Source organism: Lutra lutra, chromosome X, assembly GCF_902655055.1.
Source record: "Lutra lutra chromosome X, mLutLut1.2, whole genome shotgun sequence".
Taxonomy (NCBI): domain Eukaryota; kingdom Metazoa; phylum Chordata; class Mammalia; order Carnivora; family Mustelidae; genus Lutra; species Lutra lutra.
In genome coordinates, this window is record NC_062296.1 from 60,076,354 (window position 1) to 60,090,579 (window position 14,226).

Consider the following 14,226-nt stretch of genomic DNA (forward strand, 5'->3'; position numbering starts at 1 on the left):
TTTTCAGCAGAAAACTCTTCAAGCCAGAAAGGACTGGCAGGATATATTCAAAGCACTGAGTAGGAAAAATGTGCAGTCAAGAATACTCTATCTAGCAAGGCTAACATTCAGAATAGAAGGAGAGATAAAGAGTTTCACAGACAAACAAAAACTAAAGAGTTTGTGACCACTAAGCCAGCCCAGCAAAAAATACTAAATGGGGACTCTGTGAGTGGAAAAGAAAAACCAAAAGTGACAGTATGAAAGTAGGAAACACAAAAGCAGTAAAAATGAGTATTTCTGTTAAAAAAAAAAAAATCAGTCAAGGAACATACAAAATAAAAGGATATAAAATAACAACATATACCTAAAACATGGGGAGAACAGGAGTAAAGAACAGGTTCAAACTTAAACAGCCATCAAGTTAACAGACACTACTATAAGCAAATGATGTCATATACAAACCCAGCGGTAACTACAAATCAAAGAATAATAGATATGCAAAGAACTAAGAGAAGGAAATCCAAATAAGTCACTAAATCACTAAAGAAAACCAGAAAACCATGAAAGAATCATAAGGATCAGAGAAAATCTCCAGTAACAACCACAACACAAGTAATAAACTGGCAATAAACACACATCAATAATTACTTTGAATGAAAATGGAATAAACGGCCCAATCAAAAGACAAACGGTAACAGAATGGATTAAAAAAACAAGATCTGTCTATATGCTGCCTAGAAGAAACTGGTTTTAGACCTAAAGACACAGGCAGACTGAAAGTGAGGGGATGGAAAAACATTTATCACGCAAATGGTTGTCAAAAGAAAGCCTGCCTAGCAATACTTATATCAAATAAACTAGACTTTAAAACAAAGACTGTAATGAGAGGCAAAGAGAGACACTTTATAATAATAAAGGGGACAATCCAAAAAGAAAATAAATTATAAATATTTATGCACCCAACATGGGAGTACCCAAATACATAACACAATAATAAACAGAAAGGAACTAATCCATAATAATACGATAATAGTAGGGGACTTAACACCACACTTATATCAATGACCAGATCAACTGAAGAGAAAAACAAAAAGGAAACCATGGTACAAGATGGATTTAACAGATACATCCCAAACCTTCCATCCTAAAACAGCAGAATACACATTCTTTTCAAGTGCACATGGGACATTTTCCAGAATAGATCACATATTACACCACAAAACAGGACTCAACAAAATCAAGAAGATCAAAATCATACCATGCCTTTTTTCGGACCCTAACACTATCAAACTAGAAGTCAATCACGGGAAAAAATCTGCAAAGGCCACCAATATACGGAGGTTAAATAACCTGATACTAAATAACTGATGGGTCAACCAGGAAATCAAAAGAATAAAAAAAAAAAAAAAAGGAAGCAAATGAAAATAAAACACAAAGGTCCAAAACCCTTGGAATGCAGCAAAAGTGGGTTCTAAGAGGGAAGTATACAACAATACAGACCTGCTTCATGAAGCAAGAAGTCTCAAACAACCTAACCTTATACCTAAAGGACCTACAAAAAGAACCACAAATGAAGCCTAAAGCCAGCAGATGGAAGGAAATAATAAAGATTAGAGCAAAAATAAATGATATAGAAATGAAAAACACAACAGAAATCAATGAAACAAGGAGCTGGTTCTTGGAAAAAAAATAGATAAAATTAATACACCTCTACTCAGACTTATCAAAAAGAAAAGAAAAAGGACCCAAATAAAAACACAAATGAGGCAGGTAAAATAACAACCAACACCACAGAAATACAAACAATTTCAAGACTATTATGATGAAAAACTATATGCCAACAAACTGGACAACCTAGAAGAAATGGATAAATTCCTGGAAACATAAATTACCAAAACTAAAAACAGGAACAGAAAAAACAGACTGATAACCGGCAAAGAAACAGAATAAATAATCAAAAAACTCCCAAAAAGCAAAAGTCCAGAACCAGATGGCTTCATAGGTGAATTCTACCAAACATTTAAAGAGTTAATACCTATTCTCCTCAAACAATCCCCCACCCCAAAAAAAAAGAAAGAAAAGAAAAGGAAGGAAATCTTCCACATTCATTCTATGAGGGCAGCATTACCCAGATACCAAAATCAGATAAAGACACACACAAAAGAGAAATATAGGCCAATATTTCTGATGAAAACAGATGCAAAAATCCTCAACAAAACACTAGCAAACCAAATTCAATAATACATTAAAAAAAAATCATTCATCAAGATCGAGTGGGATTTATTCCTGGGTTGGAAGGGTGGTTCAGTATTTGCAAATCAATCGTGATAATATCAACTAACAAGAGAAAACGGAAGAACTACAGGATCACTTCAAAAGACACAGAAAAAGCATTTGATAAAAGCACAACATCCACTCATGATTAAAAAAAAAAAACAACTCTAAAAAGCAGGTTTAGAGGAATACCTCAACATAACAAAGGCCATATATAAAAAAAAAAAAACCCCACACTTAACATCATACTAAATGGGGAAAAACTGAGAGCTTTATTTCTATAATTAGGAATAATACAGGTATGTCTGCTCTCACCACTTTCATTCAACACAGACTGGAAGTCCTACTCACAGGAACCAGACAACAAAAACAAAGGTATCCCAACAGGCAAGGAAGAAGTCAAACGTTCGCTATTTGCAGATTACCTGATATACAGGAAACCTGAAAGAATCCACAAAAAAACTGCCAGAATTGATAAACAAATTCAGTGAAGTTATAGGATATAAAATCAATGTACAGAAATCTGTTTCATTTCTATACAGCAAACAAATCGTTTGAACAACGAAGCAGCAGAAAGAGAAATTAAGGAATCAATCCCACTTACGACTGCACCAAAAGCAAGATACCTAGCTATAAACCTAACCAAAGAAGTGAAAGACCTGTATTATGAAAACTATAAAACAGCAATGAATGAAACTGAAGATGACACAAAGAAATGGAAAGACATTCCATGCTCATGTACTGGAAGAACAAAAATTGTTAAAATGCCTATACCACCCAAAGCAATCCACACAATTAAAGCAATCGCTATCAAAACGCCAGCAGCATTTTTCACAGAGCTAGAACAAACTATCCTAACATTTGCATGGAACCACAGAAGACCCTGAATAACCAGAGCAACCTTGAAAAAGAAAAGCTGGGGCACCTGGGTGGCTCAGTGGGTTAAGCCTCTGCCTTCAGCTCAGGTCATGATCTCGGGGTCCTGGGATGGAGCCCCACATGGGGCTCTCTGCTCAGCAGGGAGCCTGCCCCCCCTTTCTCTCTGCCTGCCTCTCTGCCTGCTTGTGATCTCTCTCTATCAAATAAATAAATAAAATCTTAAAAAAAAAAAAAAAACCACAGCTTTAAAAAAAAAAAGAAAAGCAAAGCTGGAGGCATCACAATTATAGACTTCAAGATATATTACAAAGCTGCAATAATCAAAACACTATAGTACTGGCACAAAAACAGACACACAGATCAATAGAACAGAACAGAAAACCCAGAAATGGACTTGCAGTTACATGGCCAATTAATCTTCAACAAAGCAGGAAAGAATAGCCACTGGGAAAAAGATAGTCTCTTCAACAAATGGAACTGGGAAAACTGAACAACATGCAAAAAAGAAGGAACCAGGACCATTCTCTTTCATCATACACAAAAATAAACTCAAAGTGGATTAAAGACCTAAAAGTGAGATCTGAAACCATAAAAGTCCTTGAAGAAAGCACAGGCAGTAATTTCTTTGAAATCAGCCATAGCAACTTTTTTCTAGATAGGTCTCCTGACGCAAGGGAAACAAAAGCAAAAATGAACTATTGGGACTGCAGCAAAACAAAAAGCTCTGCACAACAAAGGAAACAATCATCAAAACTATAAGGCAACCTACAGAATGGGAGAAGATATTTGCAAGGACATATGTGGTAAAGGGTTAATATGCAAACTATACAAAGATCTTATACCATAGCCACCCTAAACACAAATAATCCAATTTAAAAATGGGCAGAAGACACGAATAGACACTTTTCCAATGAAGACATGTAAGTAGCCAAAAGACACACGAAAAGATACTCAGCATCACTCATCATCAGGGAAATGCAAATCAAAACCACAGTATCACCTCAAACCTGTCAGAATGGCTAAAATCAGCAACACAAGAAACAACAGGTATTGCTGAGGATGTGGTTAAACGGGAACCCTCTTGTACTGGTGGCGGATATGCAAACTGGTGCAGACACTGGAAAACAGTATGGAAATTCCTCAGGAAGTTAAAAATAGAACTACCCTATGATCTAGTAATTGCACTACTGGGTACTGACCCAAAGAGTAATACTAATTCAAAGGGATGCATGCCCCCCCTGTATTTATAGCAACATTATCTATAATAGCCAAATTATCAAAACAGCCCAAGTGTGCATCAACTGATGAATGAAGCAGACGTGGTATGTGTGGGTGTATATATATATATGTGTGTATATATATATACATATATATATAATGGAATATTATTCAGCCATAAAGAGAATGAAATCTTGCCATTTGCAATGATGTGGATGGAGCTAGAGAGTATTATGCTAAGTGAAATAAGTGAGTCAGAAAAAGCCAAACACCAGATGATTTCACTCATATGTGGAATTTAAGAAACAGAAGAGCAAAGGCAAACCAAGAAACAGACAACCTTAGAAAACAAACTGATAGTTACCAGAAGGGAGGTCAAGGGAATAGGCTAAACAGGTATGGGGATTAAGGAGTGCATCTGTTGTGATGGGCACTGGGTGATGAATGGGAAGTGATGAATCACTATATTGTACACTGAAACTAATATCACACTGTATGCTGACTAACTGGAATTTAAATAAAAACATTTAAAAATAACTGATATAACTTTCCAAGAATAATTCTTAATATATTTACTTGGACAGATGACGTTATACGGAGGAACAAAATTAACTTTATTTAGAGATGGTGTGATAATATACACAGAAACCTGAGAATCTGATTTTTAGATCTAGTAAGAACAGGTGTGTGGGAGATGGCAACCCATTAAAATTATCCATACCTAAACAGACATACCGTATCATCCAACAATTCCACTTGTCTGTATATTTTCAAAGGAAACAAAACCATATCTGAAAACAGATCTCAAAAACCACATCTCAAAGAGATATCTGTATTCCCATATGCAATGCAGCATTACAGACAATAGCGAAGGTATGGAAACAACGTTTAAGTATCTCTCGAAAGATGGATCAAGAAAAGTGCGCCTGGGTGGCTCAGTTGGTTAAGCGTCTGCCTTTGGGTCAGTTCATGATCCTGGGGTCCTGGGACTGGACCCCACGTCTAGCTCCCTGCTCAGTGAGGAGTCTCCTTCTCTATGGCGTTCCCCCTTCTTGTACTCCCTCTCTATCAAATAAATAAAATCTTTAAAAAGACAGATCAAGAAAATGTAGTATATAAATATAATGGAATAGTATTTCAGCCTTAAAAAAGGAAATCCTGTCATATGCAACAACATGGATAAACGTGGAAGGCATTATGCTAAGTGAAATAAGCCAGACAGAGAAAGACAAACAGTGTTTGGTATCATGTATGTGTAGGATTCTCGGGAGGAGAGGGGATATATGAGGTGATGGGTGTGTTCATTAACTTGATGGGAGAAATCCTTTCACTATATGTATGTATATCAAATCATCACACTGTGCAGTTTATCTTACAATTTTATTTGCCAATTACACTTCAATAAAGCTGAAAAATAAAATAACCCAACCCAGATTTACGATGAAATTTAACCAAAAAAATTTTAAAGAAACAAACAAACAAAATTACCCTACACTTCCAGTTCTACAATAGGCCTCCTTTTTGTCTTTCAAACATAAATTCAGTACCACAAAGCCACTATAGTTGGTAACACCTCTTTATTAGAATGACCCAGCAACACACACGCACTCCACTCCATCAAGCCCAACTGATTTTTATCACTGGCTCCTTCTCTCCATTCAGGACTCAGCCCAGGTAACTCTTATTCAGAGAGGCCTACCTTAATCACTCCTGTTAAAAAAGTATTCCCTCACTTTTGTCTTAATCATCGTCTTCCTGTTTAATCCTATGAAGGTAATGGGGGGACAGGGCCCTCAGGGTTTATAAAGCAATAGTAAATTATTTCTACATTTATTAACAGAAGACTTTCTATATAAAGAAACTTTCACTGAACTATTTGGTTACCCAGCAGTAGCCACTAACTATGTATGACTACTTAAATTTACATTTTAAAATTCTATATTCATAAATATAGTCATATAAAACAGCTGAAAGTCACTTTCTATAGCTAGGTAGAGAGGGAGGCATTTTTGCTCTTCTTAAAATTTTTACCTGAAAATGAAAACCCTTGTTGTAAGTACTGGAATAGGGATTTTTCAATCTTTTCATATGCTTACAGTATCATCTTTTGTCATCTAATAATTATATACTCTGCTTGCCATAAATTTTGTTCTCATCATTTTGTTTTATTTAATCTTAACAGGAACTAAAATTTACCAAATGAACGAATCAATGGAGGGAGGGCCCTGTCCCCACAGTACCTTCACAAGATTAAAAGATTAATACCAACAACTTCTCATCAGAAACAATGAAAGCCAGAAGACAATGGAATATAAATTTCAAAGTGATCAAATAATAAAACAGAATTCCATGACCAGCAAAAACTCTCATTAAAAATAAAGGTGAGGGGCGCCTGGGTGGCTCAGTGGGTTAAAGCCTCTGCCTTCGGCTCAGGTCATGATCCCAGTGTCCTAGGATCGAGTCCTGCATCGGGCTCTCTGCTCAGCGGGGAGCCGGCTTCCTCCTCTCTCTGCCTGCCTCTCTGCCTACTTGTGGTCTCTGTCAAATAAATAAATAAAATCTTAAAAAAAGAATAAACAAATAAAGGTGAGAGGGCACCTGGGTGGCTCAATTGGTTAAGCATCTGCCTTCAGCTCACGTCATGATCCCAGGGTCCTGGGACAGAGTCCCACCTCAGGCTCCCTGCTCTGCAGGGAGCCTGCTTCTCCCTCTGCCTCTCTCTCTCTCATGAATAAATAAATCTTTTAAAAAATAAATAAAGGGGCGCCTGGGTGGCTCAGTGGGTTAAAGCCTCTGCCTTCGGCTCGGGTCATAATCCCAGGGTCCTGGGATTGAGCCCCGCATCAGGGTCTCTGCTTAGCAGGGAGCCTGCTTCTTCCTCCTCTCTCTCTGCCTGCCTCTCTGCCTACTTGTGATCTCTGTCAAATAAATAAAATCTTTAAAATAAACAAACAAACAAATAAATAAAGGTGAGAATGGGGCGCCTGGGTGGCTCAGTCAGTTAAGCATCCATTTCTTGGTTTTGGCTCAGATCATGATCTCAGGGTCGTGAAATCAAGCCTTATGTCCAACTCCATGCTAGGCCTGGAGCCTGCTTCAGATTCTCTCTTTCTCCCCCTTGAATCCTCCCCTCACCTCTTTATCCCCCCTCAAAAAACTAAATAAAAAAGTAAAAAATAAAAGTGAGAAAACTTCTGCTTCAGCTAGTAACAGACCAGTAATCTCACTAAGAACTAGAAAATTTTAGGGGAAAAAGAAAATCAGAACTTCTCATTTTGAAGGCAGCAGAGAGCACTGAAGTAATGAGAACAGAAGGAGCGAAGTCTCCATGAAAAGAACAACTCTGGAGAGGGAGCTGAGTTCTGTAGCAGCTTTCACCTTGGGGCCTTTGCTGATTTGGCAAAAATCAGCAGTTGGCAAGAGGCTAGGATTAACACTGGCAGGTGAAGACTCCAATCCACAAGGTAATGAAATTCTCACATGCATCTTCTCAAGGTGGATAAAACCCCTAGATTAGTAGGGTATCCAAACCTGAGTGTGCATAAAGTCTTACTCAGTGGGCACACGCTCATGTGTGTTTTGGGGGGGAAGGAGAGCAGATGAAGTGTCCAGGAATCTGATATTAATTTTTTCAAGCACCCCATGGTAGCCCTGAAACCAAACAGACCTTACAAAAATAGATGTACAGACATAACAGTATTTTTCCCCAAAAAGTAGTTATAAAATTTATATTTGGGGTAAACTCTGATTACTTAATATTTTACTCTCATACCAACTTATAACTGATTTTCCATCCCACTGCCAAGAATAAATGTCTATGTGTTATACCTTTTATCACACAACTTAGCAAAATCTTCCATACACAAAACCAAAATGTTCTAAAATTAAACTGAAAAGGTTTTTTTCAAGTACAGCAACCATAAAAGGACTGAGATCAAGAGGTAACTCTACTATGCCTTTCAAATGGTGACACATGGAAAGAATATTTTAATCTTAAGAAAAAGTAAAACTAAAACAATGCATTATAACAACTATCTATGAATGTTCTGCAAAGAAAACTAGACATTCTATATCAAGAGTTAAGAGAAATCTCAAATATAGTCATTAAAGGCTGCAGATACTTCAGGTTTGGAGGCAAAACATATCAAATGAAACTTCCTAATATACAGCAAGTACTGTTTCACTACGTAAAATCTTGATCACATTTAATGCATACAAAATATGTGAAGGAGATAATGCCCAGAATCCCATTAAATTGTATGTATGTCTGACTTCACTTATAATGATATGGGTGATCACTTTTAAGTAAGGTAAGTTAAAACACTTACCTGGGTTTCATATAAGTGGGCAATGTGAAACTGAACTGCAAAGATGATGGAAAAAAATCAATACCAATATAATAGTGTTTGGGGTAAATTAAGTAATAATATAAAATGTCAAACATAAGCACAATCTACACTATAGAGATTAAATAATGAGACATAACTTTTTTTTTTAATAAAACAATATACAAGCAAACACACTAAAGAACATTAACATAAGACGCCACATATGCCACATGTATTCACTGTTGGTCACTATCAAATTTTGTCAATATAATTATTAAAATTTACATTAAAATCTATAGCAAGTGACTATACTCCTTACAAAGTTCAAAACTGCAAGATGAAGCAAATAGAGAAAACTCCTATAATCTATGCATTTCAAAACATAGTGTTTAAACACTGAGTTCCAAGTCAATTAATATAGTAAAGTCAATATTTGATTAAAAAAAATATATATATAAATCAAAGAAAGCCTCTAATTCCTTATACCACATTTCATAACAACATTTATAAAGAAATCATAAAGCAGGATGATGCTCGTAATAACACACAGAGGAAATGAGTCGTTGCATTTCTCTATCAGTTCTTCAGAATTATTAAAAAAAAAAAAAAAAAGCCAAAAACCACTTAGAAGGCAAGAATAGTAACAGTCCCAAGATGAACAAATATGTCTGGAAAACCAAGTAAGAATATAGTTGAGCTTTTGTTTGCAGCTCTCCTTGATACTGCATCACCAAAGTATGAATGATTCAACAAAAGCCAACAACGAACCAGGAATCAAAGTTGGATTCTAGCTACTTCAATACTGTTAAGTTTCATTCTTCAATGACAACTCTTTTTTTTAATGTTCTATCTACCTGGATTTCATAGCCGGATTTCAGGAGTCTGGGAGCCTTTCAAATTTATATGCAAAAATGTTTGTGTGGATCCTTGAAAACAAGTTCCACAGGACTACCATCAAGTATTCACTGCTGGATGCACCATGAACTAACTCTGTCACTGATTCCTCTAACTGTAAGATGAACCTGGGAGGCCTGTTTAGAGATTCCTGAGATTATGATTCAGTGAGCCTGGAGCATGCCCTACAAAGTCGCCTTTTTAATCAGTTCTGCAACAGACTCTTATACCTGTTCCCTAGACTAATATCTGGGAAGAACTAAACTAAGTAACCATAAAGAACAAAACAAATGAAATACATGATGAACTTTAAAATCAAACATTTTTAGATCAAAAGTAAAACTGCATCTTTCCATAAATAATTGTTAAATATCACACGTTAACTAATCAGAGATGAGGCAAAATAAAAATATCTTTAGAAGATGAAATCAGCTTTCTGTGAACGATGCATAAAAATAATAATAAAAGTTCTACATATATAGATAAACTCTCTACCTACATCTGTTGAGGGCTTTTCTTATTTTCCATCCCCCTTTTCCAACACAGCTCTCCCTTCAGATTCCAGTTCCAAATTTTACCTCACTACATCAATGGAGAGACTGGGTTACAGGTTAAGAGAATGAGAAAGAGATGGAAAAATCTATTCTCATCTTCCCCAATCTTCTTACTTCTTACTTCTCTAATAAAGGTGAAAAGGAAGAAAAGAACAGCAACTAGCTAGCTAGCATCCTACCATCACCCCAAACTTCCTCCTAGCTCAGTCCCTTGACTAGCCCTCTGTCTAGGGCTTTCCTATGCAATGAATTACTAAATCCAGTGTCATCTTTTCTAATGTGAAAACCACTACATATTTAAATTCTTCAAAGTCCTCTTCAAGTGGAACATAACCATACAACTAAGAAAAAGCTCCACTTGGCTAAGTCTCAATTAGAAGTGGAAATGGTTAACAAATATTGCTTTAAAAGGTTCTGAAATGAATTTTTCAGAAATTATACATTATTTTTAGAATTAAAAGAATTAATTAAATCTAGAGGAAACAATTTTATCCCAAAGGGCCATCATATAATAAAGTCCCACCACGCCATGATTCTACTTTTTAAAACACCAACTGTAATTAACCCCTCTTAAAAAGCTCTAGAAGCAGTAAGTATATCTACTTACTTTTTAATTGCATAAATGAATTGTGCCATAAGATAAAAATATCTCATATAGACTTTTTTTAAAAGCTTACTTTCCTTTCTATACCTTCTGATCTTTGCAGTATCACAAGTAATATGTAAGATTTCAAAGAATAGTCACGGTCTCTGGCATACACAAATAGGTGATGATGTTAAAAATTCAAAGAGAAATAAGCTTTGCAAAGATAGTTAGAGCCTGGTACTTCAATAGTAATAATATCAGGCTCAAAGTACTTAGTCTACCTTTGTTAGTGCTCTGTAAGACATCAGCCATTATTGTGGTTATCATGTAATCACACAGAGACAGCCTAAAATAAACTACCCAAATCAACTGAATTATAATGGCCTAATGTCTCTAAATAAAGCACATTCCCTTCCATCACAGTAACCAGCCTTGTAGCACAGAAAGTCCTGAAACCAGGCAAACTCCTCAGTCCTAGGAAAAACAGGATGCTGGTCACCCTCCCTCCTATTTCCTTTCTCAACAACCAACAGAGATAGAGACAGAGTAAACCTAAAGATATATTCATTATGGTTCAAATCATCCTCTTCATGTTCAACAGGTAGTTTTCTGTCCAACGGTGCTCATTCTACAGATGTAGGTGCTCTCCCCTCAAGCAAGAGCAATGACTTACAACTGAGATTTAACTTCAACAGGACAGAATAAAATGAGGATTTACCAAAATACTTAGTTTGGCATTTATGAAACATCCCTCAGAAGTTATCATTCAAACTGACATATTAGTCAGTTATAAGAGTTTGCTTTAAGGTACTAGATATAATCAATCAAATGAAAAGGAGCTGTTTTCTCATTCCTATATAATTAAGGAAATATAAATTAACATTTCAATAAGTTTATCAGTGAGTTAAATTCTAATCTAATCTCATCTTAGAAACTATAAAATACTGCTGCACTTGTTACCTTCCCACCATTTGTTCTGCCAATACACTGATCAGTTTCATTTAAAGAAAACAGAATCTTTTATGTTTTCTCAGAAAACTGCCTCTAGTAAAGTATGAGATAATTGGTCTGGTTTAGATGATGATTTCATTCAAACCATGTCATAATTCATGTAATATCAAGTTACATCCTAATTTCTATAGCCTTTTTCATGTACCCCATCATTTTCCTAGGCATTTTTAACACTGACACTACTTTTCACTTAATGACATTCTCTAGCGTTAGAACATGAGTCACTCAGAGTAAAATACCTAGAATCCTTTGACGTGAAATTTTCATTAAGAATGATTCAACTTTTTATACCTATTTTTCAAGAAAGTTTTAAAGAAATCCAGCTTGAACTCAATGAATATCCTTAAAACTTTTATTGGCTGCTTTATACTAAATATGCCAACACATACTTATTGATAAACACATCATAATCAAACCAAACTGCTTCTGGAAAAAAAAACACACAGAAGCAGAAAATAACTGCCTGGAGAAAAAATAAAACAAAACAAAACAAAACTCACTGTAGCAGATGTTTCTCACACACATTCCTTTTTAATTAATTGAAAACTGTCACTTCAAACTTTATATATATGTAAAAGTACAATAAAAAACAAAGAATGCATTCATAATTATCAATCATTTTTTTAATACCACACAGCAGGAATCAGTGAGCTATCACTTAAGAATCTTTGCATACTTAAATTTTCCTAAAAGACTGGTAAACCCCATTTTTAATCCCCCAATCCATCTACAATATTAATTAATGCAGAAATAATCAATCTTGTTCATTAGTACGGACAATTTTAATTCAACAATGCAGTTCACTGGCATATCTATTTTAGACACAAGCTTTTCACAATAATTGGTCTCACATGTTCCATTTGTACAAGTAGCCATGGCAACCAATACAGTTAGATCAACAATTCTAGAAGAAAAATTACACAGGACCTTATCACTATCATCACTATCAACATCATCATCGTTACTACTATTTGCCATGAGGTGATCTGAATACATGTAGAAAACTATTACTTAAAAATACTTACTTTCAGCATTGGACAAAGTGCAGGGATTGCAGTCAACCAAAGCTAACTGAAAATGCTGCAAGAAGAGATGAGAAAATCAGTGCACTAAATTCAGTCATATAAATGTGTCTTAATTTCAGGTATTAAAGTTTAACATAATCATGAAACTACGCTATGCAAATAGAACATACCGGACAAACAACTAGAATCACTTTGTACATTTATTGCTGATAACAGGCTGCTGGGTTACTTTCTTGTGACAGCTGAGAATGGAGAATTAAAAACTTGATATCAAGTTATCCTATGTATAATTGTTTTTATGAAACTTCAAGTAAACAGTATCAGCTATAGAACAGTTTAAATAGTTTAATCATTACTTTAAAACTGAAAGTAAAAGTTTAATGTATTAATGTCAGAATACCACTGTTTATCTCAATATGAAACATGAACTTCAGAAACAAATGAAATATATGACAATAGAAGGCTAAAACTATCTACCCTTATTGATTCTCCAATAATCATTTTATCTGGTGCTTCAAGATTTTATTTATTAGAGAGAGAGGGAGAGAGAACAAGTGGGGGGGGGGGGTGGAAGGAGAAGCAGACTCCCCACTGAGCAGGGAGCCTGCCACAGGGCTTGATCCCAGAATCCTGAGTTCATGACCCTAGTCGAAGGCAGATGCTTAACCAACTAAGCCACCTAGGGGCCCCTGTACTTGGTGCCTTTTAAAACTACTTGTAATATTACCAGGAATGCATCAAATAGCCTATCTTGAAGTTCATCTATGAAATATAATTATCTTTTTAGAATGCATGTACTATTCTTTGTGTAGGCAATATTAAACCATTAACTTTACAATATCCACGTATAATAACATCATATCAGCCTCACCAAAAAAATACATGTTAAAATTCAATGGATAACACGAATTTCTAAGAATACAAATCACAATCAAGAACACGGGGTAACATTTGACATCTACTTTATCAACATTAAACCTGGGGCGCCTGGGTGGCTCAGTGGGTTAAGCCTCTGCCTTCGGCTCAGGTCATGATCTCAGGGTCCTGGGATCGAGCCCCGCATCGGGCTCTCTGCTCAATGGGGAGCCTGCTTCCCCCTCTCTCCCTGCCTGCCTCTCTGCCTACTTGTGATCTCTCTCTGTCAAATAAAAAAATAAAATCTTAAAAAAAAAAACAAAACACATTAAACCTAATATATAAACTAAGAAAAAAAAAGAAACAAGTACTAGAGTTGGTATAAAATCCTTAGGATAAAAAAAAGTACATCTCTCTGAACTCTTCTAAAAATTATTTCCATACATGTATATTCAAATTTTCTGAGTCCCTACAAGATTTTAGCATTAAAAGTAATAAACACCCAAAGTGTAAACCCATTTTTAAAAATTGACCACAATAAGCTCACTCCTATCCACAATCCAAATATCTAAATAGTTGTCTTTTTTATTACTACTGGACAAACTGAAAATTGACATGCA

The 14,226-nt window shown here is 35.5% G+C and overlaps 1 protein-coding gene across 8 annotated transcripts in view; it reads right to left on the reverse strand.

Moving 5' to 3' along the window:
* Positions 1-14,226, reverse strand: part of KDM6A (lysine demethylase 6A) — a 212,931-nt gene that overhangs the window by 71,261 nt on the left and 127,444 nt on the right. For all 8 annotated transcript variants that reach the window (XM_047714914.1, XM_047714912.1, XM_047714918.1 and 5 more), the window contains exons 7-8: positions 12,752-12,806; positions 8,682-8,716 (exon numbers count right to left, since the gene is read on the reverse strand). In XM_047714914.1, the coding sequence (XP_047570870.1) occupies positions 8,682-8,716; positions 12,752-12,806 (90 nt within the window). The remainder of the gene's footprint in view (positions 1-8,681; positions 8,717-12,751; positions 12,807-14,226) is intronic.